Below are 15557 nucleotides of genomic sequence, written 5' to 3'. Positions count from 1 at the left end.
ACTCATAAAATACTTACATTTTAAGCAAATATACTCAATGTCTTGTCAACTATTTTCCATATTCAGGATCAGAGGAATAAAAATTAAGGTAATCATAAGACATTTCCGGAGTACTTAATATAAGCCAGGTACTGTGGAAAATGCTACATAGGAGTTCTTTTTATTTAACCATTATAACAATCCTATTTTGCAGATGCCAAAACTGAGGCAAAGATTAACGTCAGTCTAGGGCATTGTATTTAATGTCTGTTTTCATTAAACCACATATCTGTAATTTGTCTATTTACTTTTATATAGTTTTCTATTTGTTTGTTTTTGCTCTTAACACTGTTTTGGTGTATGGCGGTAGAATATACAAGTCAAAGTATTTGCTGATGTTTTTGTTGTTTTGTAATGGGTGTGTACTAATTAACTGGCTATACCTTTTATCCTTTATTGTGAATTTGAGTTCGTAACACCCATATATGAATGCATTTTCTTTATAAAGCAAAAATGTTTGCTAAGATGATAATGGAAATCAAGACTAGGGCATATGAAATTATTGGCCAAGGAGAAATTCTTTAAATGGCCAGTATAGTTTTCTCTGGTTGATATATATTGGTAAATTAAAAAGATTCTTTTTGGGTTCTAGTTGTGATCTCATAGCTCATATCAGACTTCTTTTCTAGTTATAAATATTTTTATATTTATATTTGCATATTTGTATATTTATATACAAAATATAAAACCAGAGAATTGTCATAAAAAAAAATGAAGGGATCAATGCTTGGGATGTAAATAACAATTGGTTTCAAAGAAACAGGATACCAAAGAAGAAAGAAACACAGAGAAAGAGCTCCCCAAAATGTCTTTATAAAACTCCCCTTCAGTTCCTGGCTAATTTCTAATCTTCACATGAAGAGGGCACACTCTAGAGCTGTAGAAGACATCAGCTGCTGGAATTTCAATAGCTGAGCAAATATTCTGGAGTTGCACAGCAGAGACTTGAGGATTGGACCCATGGAGAGACCTGATGAGCACACATGGCCTTTCAGCTTAAACATCAGTAAAGCCATTTGCAGGGATTAAGGACAAGTTCATAAGATAAAGGACGAAATTAAAATAGACCCACTATAACTTCAAAAACAAACCTGACAAAATGAAAATGATCCACTAATAATTTAACTGCCTGCCTAAGCAAAACTCAAAACTCTACTGAGGAAGATAAAATAATCTAGTGTCTCTAAAGCATCTTATCCGCAACATATGGCATATGAAACAGAGTTTCTTAACATGATAATAAGCAGAAAAACTGACCTGTAATCAAAAGTTAGAACAGTCAGTAGAAGCGGATCATTAGATAATCCAGATATGCTAGGAGACAGAGATTTCAAAATAACTGATTAATATGTTAAAGAAAACAAAAGAAAGAAAAGACAATTAAAAAATTATTTGAACAGATATTAAAAATCAAATATGTGTTTTAGAATAGCAAAATACAGGATTTGTGGTGAAGAGCTTATTAATGTGAGCTCTTAAAAATGGATTAAACATGTTTAACAACAGACTCAACAAAGCAGAAGTCAAGATAGGTTAACTCAAAGATCTATGGAAAACACCCAAACTTAAACACATAGAAAAAAAGAATACAGGGGCGCCTGGGTGGCACAGCAGTTAAGCGTCTGCCTTTGGCTCAGGGCGTGATCCTGGCGTTATGGGATCGAGCCCCACATCAGGCTCTTCCGCTATGAGCCTGCTTCTTCCTCTCCCACTCCCCCTGCTTGTGTTCCCTCTCTCGCTGGCTGTCTCTATCTCTATCGAATAAATAAATAAAATCTTTAAAAAAAAAAAAGAGAAAAAAAAAGAAAAAAAGAATACGGGGCACATGGGTAGCGCAGTCGTTAAGCGTCTGCCTTCGGCTCAGGGCATGATCCCAGCATTCCGGGATCGAGTCCCACATCAGGCTCCTCCACTGGGAGCCTGCTTCTCTTCCTCTCCCACTCCCCCTGCTGTGTTCCCTCTCTCGCTGGCTGTCTCTCTGTCAAATAAATAAATAAAATCTTTAAAAAAAAAAAAAAGAATACAAATTTTACTTCTAATTTTTAAAAATTGAATTGGGCATAAAAGAGAGATGGAGCACAGTCAAAAGATGTAATATGTCTGTCCATGGAGACCCAGAAGTAGAGGAGAGAATGAGGATTGTGCAGAGATTTTAATGTGTCTGCACTCAGTAGCAGATCTTCAACTGCATGAACAAAAGCTGACGGAACTTAAAGGATAAATAGATTCACAATTATAGTTGGCTATTTTAACACCCCTTCAGTAACCAGTAAAACAGGTACACAGAATACCAGTAAGGCTATAGAAGACTTGAACTGTAATATCAAACAACTTGACTTGACGTTCCACCACCAACAGCAGCATTTTTTTCCTAGTGCACGTGCAACATTCCCTAAGCTAAAGCACATTCTACACCATAAAACAAGTCTCAATAAATATAAAAGGAATAAATTCTTACCGACTCTGTTTACCATCTGCAACAGAAATAAATTAGAAATCAATAACAGACATGTTTATGTAATATACCCTGCTTAGACATAACGTATCATCTTTTTTATGTGATGCTGGATTTGATTTGCTATTGTATTGAAATTGTGTATGTGTGTTTATGCAGGATGTTGGTTTATAGTTTTCTGTTCTTGTATCATCTTTGCCTTTGAGTTTGCCATCAGGGTAGTGCTGGTCTCATAAAATGCGTTTTAGAAATGTTTTCTCCCCATCTCTATTTTGTGAAAGGTTTTGTCTAGACTTGGTTTCATTTCTTCCATTAATACTTGATAGAATTCACTAGGGAAATAATCAGAGTCTGGAGTTTCTTCATTGGAAGGTTATAAAATATAAATTCAGGTTCTTTATTAAAAATAAGCTTATTTAATGTGTGCGTGTGTGAGAGAGAGAGAGAATCTCAGGAGATGCGGAAAAGGGATTTAGCAAAAATGGACACCTTTTCAAAAAAAAAAAAACTTCTCAGCAGACAACTCTAGTCTTATTTAATCTAATAAAAGAGTATCTATGAAAACCTACAGCTAACATTTTACTTAATGGTAAAAGACTGAATGTTTGACCTCTAAGATCAGGAACAAGACAAGTATGTCTGCTCTTAACATTCCAATTCAGCACCCTGTTGGAGCTAGTTCATGCAAAATGGCAAGTAAAAGAAATACAAAGTATGCTAATTGAAAGGGGCAGAGAAGGAAAATTTTTTTTCTTTTTAAAAAAGATAACACCATTTCTTTGTAGAAAATTCTAAGGGAGTTTTTTTAAAAAGGCAATAAAAATAAGTTTAGCAAGATCACAATACAAGGTCACTATGCAAAAAACAGGTCTATTTCTTTTTTTAAAAGATTTTGTTTATTTACTTATTTTAGAGAGAGGGTGAGCACACCAGCACAAGCACAAGCAGGGGTGGGGGGGTGGGGGGTCACAAGAGGAGGGAGAGAGACTCTCAAGCAGAACCCTACTCGGGGCTTCATCTCACAACCCTGAGATCATGACCTGAGCCAAAACCCAAGAGTCAGATACCTAACCAACTGAGCCACCCAGGTGCCCCAAAACAGGTCTGTTTCTATGTACTAATAAAGAGGAATTAGAATCTGAAATTAAAAATCAACATTGTTTACAACATCAAAAACCGGGAAATACTCTATAACAAAGAAAATATGTGCTAAACTTGTGTGCTCAAAACTGTAAACATTACCAAAAAAAAAAAATTACCAAAAAAAAAAAATTAAAGAAGATCTAACTAAATAGAAAGGTATACTGTATTTATGGATGCAATATTATTAAAACGTCAGTTCTCCTAAAACTAACGTAAAGCACCTCTTCACCACCAGGCTTCTGGGTGAGAATTAAACCCCAATGCCCTAAGGCATCCATGACATATAATGAAGTAACACTCCTTCTATGTATGTGGAATTGTACCAGCTATACCAGTCTTGAAGGAAATGAGTATAGATGCTAATAAGCTGATTTTAAGATTTATATGAAAATTCAAAAATCTAAAATTAAATAAGACTATTTTGAAAAAGGGGAATAATGTTAGAGAACTTTATGCTGCCTGATTTCTGTATTTACTGTAAAGCTTTAGTAAGTAAGAGAGTGAAGTATTGGTATAAAGTTTGACAAAAAGATCAAGGGAACAGAATAGGGAGTCTGATTTTCAACAGAGGTGCCTACACTGTATCACTATATTGTACACTAATATTGAATAACATAGGGTACACTCTATTGAAACTAATATTACACCATATGTTGACTACCTGGAATTTAAATAAAAATGTCTAAAAAATAAATAAGAATATGTTTCACAGTCTCTACCTCCACTCACTACCTACATGGACAATAAACTTGAGCAGCTACTTTTTAAGAGAGGATATCCATTTGACCAGTAGGCATATGAAAATATGCTTTAACGGAATGACTCATGAAGGAATGCAAATGGAGGCTACAATAAGATACCACTATGCATTGGCAAATTAGCATGAATTAAAAAGACTTACAATACCAAGTGCTGGAGAGGATATGGAACAACTTTCATAAATTGCTCATGGGAGTATGAAATGGCCCAATCACTCTGAAGAACTTTGACATTTTCTAATAAAATTAAATATATAACTACTCTGTGATCTAGCAATCTCACTCCTAAGTATTTTTCCAAGGAAGATGAATATTTCCACTCAAAGACTTTATTTGTAATAGCCCCCAAATAGAAATAACCCAAATACATACCAGTAGAACAAAATGAATAAACAAATGGCAATCTATTCATACTCCTCAGCAATAAAAAGGAACAGACTTTAGATACATTCAATAACATGGGTGAATCTCAAAAACATGCTGAGTGAAAAAAGCTAGGCACACAGGAGGACTGTAGGATTCTCTTTATACGAAGTTCAAGAACAGGCAGAACTAATCTACGGCGCTGTAAGTCAGAAGAGTCATCTCGTGGTGTTCACGGATCTACTGATTTGAAAAGGGCACGAGAAACTTCTGCGTTTATGGAAATGTTCTGTATCTTGAGCTGGATGGCAGTTTTATAGGTTTTTACATATGAAAAGGTCATCAAGCTATATTCTTAAGATTTGCACATGTACTGTTTGTAATTATACCTCGATAAAAACATGCGTAGCAAAAAGTGTTTTTTAAAGATCTCTTGTGTTTCTTAAAGGGTGACTGAGAATAAGAGAGTGAAGCAAATGGATAAGTCTCGGAACCAGGTTTACAGCATCTAGTAAATCCTCCTCTGACTTCTTCTTCCATCCACATCCTGAGTGTATATTCCCAGTTTTCTTTGGACTAGGCTTTTCTCTTTGGACTTCTTAATTTTTTCATGACAAGTGAGATAGGGGTTGTTTTCTTTTATTTTTTGTTACGGTTTTCTATTTTTGATTTCAGAGTGTTCACCATCTCATTGTAGGCTCTACCGATGGCTCAAATAACACTGCATGTGGTGTCCAGGATATTTTGACTGTCGTCCTTGGGCCTCATTTTTTTTTTTTTTTAGCTCTTGGGGAATTTTGTTTGTCTAGAACGGGGATTTATGTGTGATTTTATGAGTGAATATTTATACAGATTCTCTAATTGAATTTAAAAATGTTCTTTGGACAGGATTGTAAGACATGAATTCAGTTGTGGGAAAGTCTACTTGGGGAGGATGTGTGATTTTTAAGGTAGTTTAAGTATAATTCTGAAGTAAAAATTTGCTGTGGGATTTCTGCAGCACATGGGAACCAAAGTTCCAGGCATGGGTCCCAGATGACAGAAACATATGGGAAGATCCAGAGCTCTTCCGAATGTAACTTATTGAATGTCCATCCTAAGGAAATAGGAGGCTTAGTGTTCTGGAATGAAGTGGCCTCCTCCAGAGCTAGGGGCTATTGAGGAAAAAGGAACAAGGTAGCTTCCTTGTTCAGTGAAGGAAAGGACCTTAAAAATCAAGTTCCAAAAAATCAAGTTCCATGGGGCAGGCAGAAGTAAGACAAAGATCCATGTTAGAGGAAATGCCTACACTAGAGGTCAGAGTTGAAGGTTGAGGAAGCAGAGGCACCAGGTATACAGAGGGAGGGAACAATTTATAGGGTGGCTTTACATTCTTTCTGAGTAGTTTGCACTTGCCTTGCTAGATGAGTTTCTGTGTCTGAACTTTTCCCTGTTTCACAGTGAAATAATTCATTAAATAACTTGAGAAAGAAAAATTTGACAAACCAAAATGTGAGCAAGGGAGTGTTATTCAGGAAGCAGAAGCAGAAGAGAAAGTTGGTGTGAAAGGACAGCTCTCTTTCACAGCTTAGCTCCTGGCACTCTGCATTTGTCTAACTTTGAAACTTGCTAAGATTATCCAGAGAAAGAGAAGGTTGGCTTTGGCCATTTGTAGTGAGTAAGACAAGGTCCTTGGTGACCCTGGACTCAGGGTCTGATCCCAGGAGGTTGACAGAGAGCTGTGGTTGGAGTCCATTTTCAATACCTACTGTAAATTCAACTTTCTTTTGATGGGGAAAGGAGGAAAAACTTCTCGCTCAGTATCCTGGCCTTTCAGATTTGTGTGATTTGTATCTTCTTGTCCTCTTCGTTCGCTTTTCCCACGTCACAGAGCAACAGAAATACGTAGCAGCTACCAAAGTCCCTTTAGTGGGAAGCAGGATCAAATGATTGTTAAGTGTTTTGAGTCTGACAGGGCTGGATTCACATCCTAGCTCCACCACTTACAAGATATAGTCAATAGCTTAACCCCTCTCTCCTCACATCTATCAAAGATTAAATACCTCATGGGGTTCTTGCGAGAATCGTGAGAATATTTTCAAAACATTTGGACATAGTTGACGCTCGATAAATTGAAGCAGCTGCTCTGGTGATAGTGGTGGAGACAGTGGTTGGAATTGATGATGGTGATACTTTCTCTAAGCTTTTCACTGCTATTCACTTGTGTACTGTGACATAACACTTAGTATTGTGTAATTGAAGTACATTGTAATTGAAAGTAGTGAATACTGAACTTTCTGTATATCTTTGAAGGAGTCTGTAAGATTTCTGTACATTCGTGTTTTTTAAAAAGATTTTGTTTATTTATTTGAGAGAGAGAGAAAGCCAGCATGGGTGAAACGGGGGTGGGAGAGAGGGCAGAAGGAGAGGGAGAAGCGGGCTCCCCACTGAGCAGGGAGCCCCACCCAGGGCTCCATCCCAGGACCCTGGAATCATGACCTGAGCCTAAGGCAGATGCTTAACCAACTGAGCCACCCAGGCTCCCCTCTATACATTTGTTTTAATTGAGTTTAGTTGTGTCTTTGTGTAAGAAACAATGGATATATCTTCCCTTTTTGTAAAGAGAATCAGATACCTCTGAGATACAAAGTTAGGTATTAGTGTGTACCTACTTTGCACAATTTGGACGCCATAGTTTCTTTCCTTGCAAACCATATGCTTCGAGAAAATGTACATGCACGATATGACAGTTCAGTATATCACTCTGTGTAAAGTATTATGATATAAGGAAGACAGACAGTAAATAGAATTGGAGGTAGAAAGGATAATTTGAATTAGAGAATATGAATCTGGATATATTTTTGAAGTGTGTGAGTTGATTTGGTTACCAAAGTGTTACATGGTGAAAATCAGAAAAGTATTTTCATGGGTCTTGACTCATGCCCAGTGACGGTTCTCACTATGGTCAGAAGCCTGACTTTGAATTAACATCATGAATTTTCTCACCAGTTGACTCCTCTCCCTTTCCCAAACTTAAAAAAAAAAAAGTAATTGTAACTGGATTGAAAACAAGTGCGAACTATTTAAGTGCTTTGGTAGTGGACTTTCAGTTCATTTAGGTGTTTGTCTTGGATTGTCTAGGAATATATAAATATAGAAGCATTGAGAGGCAACCTAATGTTGCCTGTTGACCTACTTATCAGACCTTGTGACTCAAATCACCACGCATCCCAGGTTCCTTGTATGTTCAAAATATGGTGATACTTCTTAACTCATTTTTCATCTTGTCTTGCATTCTATCTTTATTCTCGTGCATTGTACACTGGCACTATTACAGCTTCATAAGATACAGCCTAGATGTGATTAGGCTGACTTGAAACTGTTCCTAGAGGTATCCAAAAGGCAGTTTTATGGGACTTAGGTTTTCCTAAGTCCCAATTTCTTACCCGGTCCTAGAGATTTTGGCTGTGTTCTTAGAATCTGCTTTGTAACAAGATTACTTCATGAATAGGGTGTAACCACCAATTTTTATTGCATACTGTGTTGGTTGTTATTGCCTGAGTCTGTGTTTATCCTTTCTTAGAAAACCTATGGACACTGTGGTGGTAATGGAAACCGGAAGTGAAAAAGGGAACGGGTAGTGGACTGTGAATTAGCAAAGTTCCAAAATGCTTTCTAGAGCTGGCAAAATATTTAACAATGAAAACATTCATTTCTGAAATTATCATTTTGTTTGGAAATATATAATGAGCTTGAGGGGAAGTAGGGTGGAATTGGAGGGCGGTTAAATAACTCAGTATGTTAAGAGTAGTATAACGCACGATCACGTATAAGTGCATTTGGCTTTGGTGATTGATATATATTGATCAGGACTTGAAAGCCAAGTCTATGTTTCATGTTAATACGTTAAGGTTAATAAGCCATTTACTATTTTGAGATGAATAATGAGTCAGGAGGATCAACTAACTTACCCCACGTTGCACAGCCAATAAGTGGTGGAGAATAAAAATTGGGACTTTCTGACTCTAAGCTATCTTATTTTCATTTTACCAGTCCAGTTTTGCTTCTCCTTGGCAATCCGTTTTGGCCGCCGAAACAGGCCTTTCAAATGCTATCTTCTTCAGCCTCTAGCTTCATTGGGCTTTTAGCTCTTTGATTTTCACAACATCTCTGTGTTCAGCTTGTCGGGTTCTTTAAGTATCTATCTTGGCCTAGATAATTATGTTGGGCTACACATTAAAAAGCAGGGCACAGCCAGTACTGAGTATTTGAAGAGTTGGCTCCTGAATTGCCACTATCTTACCTGTGTGGGCCTAATCTGTGTCTTGGATAACCCATTAACCTTGTTATCATCTGGATCCGTTTTTGCTCAGTGTTTCAGTGTAGGGTAGTATAAGATTTACTACTGCTTTTTAGGTGAGGGTGTAGCGGAAAGATACAGATTTAGGACTGGGTAGAAATACCAAATAGCGTATGAGTTTGTCTAGCTTTCTGAACTCCTTACATGTTGGCTAATTGAACTTAAATAGAAAAATAAATACATTTCTGAACTTCCCAGAAAACCTTAGTGTATTGATCTACAAGAAAAAAAGAATACCAACTTCTTGAGGTGATTCTGAGAACGAAAGGGAATCGCATACGATGTTAGCTGCTTAAGCGTAGCACGTCTTGGGCATATGGTAATGCCCACGAGATAGTTTCTTACCCTTTTCTGTGACTTCTGATCTGCCCTGCTGTCTCTGGGCATCGGCTTTAGTCTTATCCTCATTCCTTCACTCCACTCCTGCTCTCGCTGTTGAAAAGCCACAGACAGGGCTTCTCACAGCTTTGATCCTCCCCCCTTCTAACTGTTGACCTCTCTGGCTCTCCTTGGTGCGCTACCTGTTCCAAGTCTCCAGTGGGTTTCACTGAAAGCAAGCCATTTAGCGGGAATTTCGTTTATAATGTAACTTCTTTCTCAGTTGGCCTGTACAGTACTCCCTAACTTAAGTATTTCCATTTGTTGTCTTATATCATCCAGAGTGTGGATCTTCAGACTGCACAAAGAGAACCATGTAGATGAGGAACACTTTTTGGGGGGATTTTATTTTATTTTTTAAGTAATCTCTACACCCAAAGTGGGGCTTGAACTCCCGACCCTGAGAACAAGAGTCGCCTGCTCCACCAACGGAGCCAGCAGGCACCCCTCAGTGTTCATTTTTGTTTTTAAAACAAAATTCATCCTTTTAATTTTTTTTTCAGGAAATTTTAATTGTTCTTTTCATTTTTTTATGTGTTAAATCATAAAGCATTTTGGTTTCTAGATAAATTAAGGAATGGTGTTTACATTTGTTTTTTAAGAATTATAGTAATTTTGGAAGGGACTTTTTGAAATTTATTCTCTGCAGAAAAATTCCTTTTTAGTTTAATTAAGATTTTGAATATCATTTATCTGTTGTTGATTTGGAAAAAAAAGTGCTTCTTGACGAACTAGCTGTGCTTTATGAATTTTAGTTTAATGTTATAGCTATATAACTCATGGTGATGAAGGTAATATTTAAGATGATTGCCACCAGGCACTGCGAATCCAAGACTATTGAATGGCGAGGATATCATGATGGAGAAAACCTTAAAGGAATCCCTAGAAAAATAAATTCTTGTACTTTTTGCTGGAATTTCATTTTAGTCCATTAACATGATGATTTACACTCTTACATTTCAGGGAAAGGTGGCCCAGACAGCATGCATGTCAGCTTGCAAGCATTTAGCCACATCCTTGATGCAACTTTTGCTGGAAGCTGAAGTAAGACAGCTCACCCTGGGAGCATTACAGCAGTTCAACTTGGATGTCAGAGAATGTGAACGTAAGACGGGGAACCATCCCTTTGCTTGTTTGTTTTCTGTGCATGTGTACTCAGTTCTATGAAAAAAAAATAAGGTTAGGTCTGTGGGGTCTTTGTTCCTGGTGGAGTTGACGAATACCTGGATGACAGAGACAACTTGAAGGGCGTGTAGAAATAGTCTACTAGCAAGCTAATTTGAACACCCGAGGTGCCTAGGCCCCTATGTGGAACAGAGATCTCTGGCCACAGACAAGTTTGCAATCTCGAGGGGGTGTAAGGCAGACGTGCATTTCATACACACCAAAGAAAACGTGATTCATCCAAAGACTTCAAAAGAATGCAGTTTCCAGCCACTTGTTTTGTATTTTAAAACTATTTTACATCTTATCTGCAAACTTTTTTTCATCTAAAGAACAAATGTGTGTGCGTTTATCAGTCAGAGATGTTTCTATTACAGGTAGAATCAGAAAATGTTTGACAGAGTGGTTTAAAAATAGGTTTTATTGGGGCACCTGGGCGGCACAGCGGTTAAGCGTCTGCCTTCGGCTCAGGGCGTGATCCCGGCGTTCTGGGTTCGAGCCCCACATCGGGCTCCTCTGCTGTGAGCCTGCTTCTTCCTCTCCCGCTCCCCCTGCTTGTGTTCCCTCTCTCGCTGGCTGTCTCTATCTCTGTTAAATAAATAAATAAAATCTTTAAAAAAAAAAAAGGTTTTATTTTCCTTGGAGACAATGAGTTGCTATATTGATTTAGTTGCTCAGTGATGTCATCAAGGACTTGGGCTTTTTTTTTTTTTTAGTACAGTTGACACAATGTTACATTAGTTTCGGGTGTACAACATAGCAATTCAGCTGCTCTATACCTTATGCTGTGCTCACCATGAGTGCAGCTCCCATCTGTCACCATGCAATGCTGTTAACAATATTGTTGACTGTATTCCTATGCTGTGCCTTTTATTCCCATGGCTTTTCACTCTTTAACTGGAAACCTGTATCTCCCACTCCCTTTCACTCCTTTGCCCATCCTCCCACCCCCTCTCCCTCTGGCAACCATCAGATTGTTCTCTGTATTTATAGGTCTGATTCTGCTTTTTGTTTGTTTATTCATTTGTTTTGTTTTTTAGATTCCACAGATGAATGAAATTATACGGCATTTAGAGGACCTAGGCTTTTTTGTTCCCTCTCCTCTGCCGTACTTAGAGCGTGGACTTTTCTTCTTCATACATATTATTCCTTCTCATATTATATTATAGTCAGAAGAGACTGACATTCCCTCAATAAAATAAAAACAGAAATGCCATATGACCCAGTAATTCTGCTTCTAAGAATTTACCCGAAGAAAACAGAAACACTAATTTGAAAAGATATATGCACCCCTGTGTTTAATGCAGCATTGCTTACAATAGCCAAAATATGGAAACAACCTAAGTGTCCACAGATAGATGAATGGAAAAAGAAGATGTGATATGTATCTACAATGGAATATTACTCAGCCACAAAAAAGACTGAAATCTTGCCATTCACAACAACGTGGATGGACCTAGAGAGTATTATGCTAAGTGAAAAAAAGTCAAAAAGAAAAAGATAAATAACATGTGTTCACTTATGTGGAATCTAAAAAATAAAACAAAAAACCAGAAATAGACTCATAAATACAGAAAACAAACTGGTGATTCCCAGAGGGAGGGTCAGGGATGGACAAAATAGGTGATGGGGATCAAGAGGTACAAAATTCTACTTAAAAAATAAGAAAGTGACAGAGGTGAAAATTAGAGCTTAGGGAGTATAGTCAATGCTGTAGTAACTTCATATGGTGGCATGGTATAACTACACTTGTGGTGAGCATTTTGTAACGCATATAATTGTCTAATCACTATGTTGTACACCTGAAACTAATATAATATTGTATGTCAGCTATACTTCAATTAAAAAAAAAAAGAAGAGAAGGAGACTTACATTCAAGACAGGAAAAAGAGGCCAGTGTCACCTATTCCTTTTATTAAAAAAATTAAAACCTTTTCAGGAGACCCCTAACAAACTTCCCTGTCTGTCTCATTGGTAATAGAACAATTACGTGATCACCTCCAGCTCTAAGGGAGGCTCTGAGATTATCTGGCAAAGTGACAGAGGGCCATCGTTATTGGGATAGTTGAGTCATCATAAATCATCCCCTTGGAGTTGAACACAAACTTAGTTCTGGTTAGGAAAGAGGAGGAAGAAATAAAGAGTGTTCTGGTGTTCATTGTGCCGTCAGTGAGAAATGAAAATGAACAAAAATGCTATGAAAACTTGAGATTTTTTTTCTGATTCAAAGAAAATCAGTGGAAAATTCTAAAAGTCGGCTAATACTTCTTCCCCGTTTTTTTTTTGTTTTTGTTTTTACTGCCTGTTGGTTTCCCTTGGTTGACTTTTGATGGCTAGAAATTAAGGTTTTATTGGCTATGCTGTTTTTAATTAATTACTTACTAAAGACTTCCAGTTTCAGTCACCACAGAGTAACAGGTATCAATGTTACCTTTCTGCCATAAACAACTGTAAAACCGGATAAATTCTTTTCATGTATTGGGCAGTAGACGGCACAAAGCTGTGATCTTTCAGAAAGCGGAAATGCATAACGTAAACTTGACATTCACACTCATTTTCTGTCTAGAGGGACTATCTGAACAGCTGCACAGGAAAGTAGAGCCCAAATTCAAAAGCAGGGTTTTACACAGAAAAAAACAAAACAAAACAAAAAACAGAGATTGGCCCCAGGGCTGGTGAGGCAGCTGGGATTTGTGGGGCAAGATACGAGAGCAAGGGATTGTTTAGCTCTAGAAGTCTACATCGGAGAGCCCTTGAGTCTTTGGTTAAAAACTAAGTTGCCATGCGCAGAGTAAACTAAGGCCTGGCAGAGAATAGCCACCTAGGATCTGTGAGCTGACTAGGAATGCCAGAGGCCCCAGAGTGCTAGGAGACATTGGAATTCTGACCAACCAAAGTCGAGAGACCAGCTAATCATAATGATTGGCTAGACCCATCAAAATTGATTTTTAATATTGGGTATAAAGTCATCCATTTCCAAGTCTTGAGGAAAGAGTAGAACCTCATTCTGATATAAAGAAAATGAAGAACAGGGCTTTGGAGTGGGTGAACCAACCAATGTCATCAGTTTAACAACAAAGTCTGGTGAATGCTTGGGAATGACTACATGACTGCATTTAGTCAGAGCTAAAAGATAAAGAGGAATGCAGGTGTTAAGGCTAAAATACATGAGCCTAGAGGAAGAGGAGTGATGGTCTAGGAGAAGCACTGGGGAGGAAGGAAGATGCCCATGTCGTGCGCTGATTCTGAAGTACATTTTCCTTAGAAGAATGAGCAGCTTCTTCTTGAGAGAACGATAGGCGAATTGGTGTCCTTGGCAGAGAGCTGGCTTTCAGTTAAGGCTAAGAGGTGGTGAGATCCCTTAATGAAAGGGTGGAAACCTAATAGAGTTTGTTAACCATGCCAAAGGGGTTCCGGAGAGCCTGTACCATATCTGAAAAGCCATTTGATATTGGTAATAGCCTTTCAGACTTACGATCAGCTCGAAGCCAACATTTGTAGGGCCTGACGGTGCCTCCAATAACCATTATCCCACTGAATTTTATTTCTCCATATATTGTGGAACCACTGAGGTTCATCGATTTAGAGTTTTAATGTTTCATTTCTGATTGTCAGTAATTTGTCTGTCAAGAAACTTTCCATGGACATTTATTTTACTTTAAAAGAAAGAATTCTATTCTATGTCTTTTGCTATACCATCCCCCTAATTCTCTTTTTCTTTAGATGCTCAGTGGTCTATAAAAAATCTTAAAGAAATGATACATAAGAGTCAAGTAACTATACAGAGGCGTATAAAAGCAGCCCCAAATGACAAGATAATTAACACTTACATCTTTCTACCCAGTGGTGTGTGCATGCAGTGTTTTCTCTATTGTCTGCGAGTCCTTGCAAGAACTGTATAGGTCCTGAAAGAAATCAAACCCGGACAAGGTAGAATGTGAATGTACCTTAAGTGCTTGACTCTGAGGCCTGGGCTGCCGTTTTCTTAGATCCCAAGTACACAGAGGAATTGTAGGCGTTACCGCGGGCCTGAGAAATTCAGCTAGTATTGTGTAGTCATGAAGAACAGAGAGTTGAGAACCACATGGCTTCAGGTCACCACTTAGATCTGGTGTGGCCATGTGTCAGTTATTTCACCTCTCACAGAGCCACTTATGGAATAGGAATAATAATAGTAACTAATACTACAGGGATGGGGTCGGAATTAAATGAGGGAATGCATGAAAGGGTTTCTTTCGTGGCCGGCCAGACACTAACTGTGCATTCAGTACTGGCTTCTCCTGTTGTCACGAGCAGGAGCCGCGCAGCAGCTAGTAAATACCCAGAGCTCTCAGAAGGCCTTTTGCAGGCCCCTCAAACCTTTGTCTACAGTTTATAAATCAGGTAGGTTTGGCGGTGCCCTTGTATTTGGCATAAGAAATTCACTTTCGTTTTCGGTAGCTGTGTGCAAAGCTGCTGCTGCGGTTGTCCTGAGAGGTCTGGTCCAGAACCAACGATTGTCCGATTCTCAACTTGATGCTCTTGTAAGATGTCAGTCAGTCGGCTCAGCTGTTTACAAGAACTAGTAACTGTGCTTAGGGCATCATTATCTATAGGAGTGGTGTGGTTATGTAATCCTTCCTGACAGGCTGCTAAACCCAATGCCTTTAAAGTGGAGGCTATTAGGAATTCGAGACGTGTGAAGAAAATATTCCTTTCCCTTTCAAAATTGACAGTGACCGCTGGGTATGTCTGCTTTGTAGAGATTTCATCTTACACCTCCATATGTCTGTACATCTTAGATTTGGTTTTGGATGTTGGAGCCCTGGAACCTGGCAGACAGACTGGATTTTACATACTAGCAAGTCTTGATAGCCTCGTACTTCACCTCCTAAGCCAAACTTGGGCTGCTGTATCATTCTGGTACTGCCTAGTCGGT

At 38.2% G+C, this 15557-nt stretch overlaps 1 protein-coding gene across 5 annotated transcripts in view; it reads left to right on the top strand.

Moving 5' to 3' along the window:
- Positions 1-15557, top strand: part of EXOC6B (exocyst complex component 6B) — a 600511-nt gene that overhangs the window by 412411 nt on the left and 172543 nt on the right. For all 5 annotated transcript variants that reach the window (XM_044392293.3, XM_057309029.1, XM_044392302.3 and 2 more), the window contains one exon: positions 10439-10580. In XM_044392293.3, the coding sequence (XP_044248228.1) occupies positions 10439-10580 (142 nt within the window). The remainder of the gene's footprint in view (positions 1-10438; positions 10581-15557) is intronic.

The sequence above is a fragment of the Ursus arctos genome, unplaced genomic scaffold (assembly GCF_023065955.2).
Source record: "Ursus arctos isolate Adak ecotype North America unplaced genomic scaffold, UrsArc2.0 scaffold_8, whole genome shotgun sequence".
Lineage (NCBI taxonomy): Eukaryota > Metazoa > Chordata > Mammalia > Carnivora > Ursidae > Ursus > Ursus arctos.
This window is presented reverse-complemented; position numbering and strand designations above follow the sequence as displayed.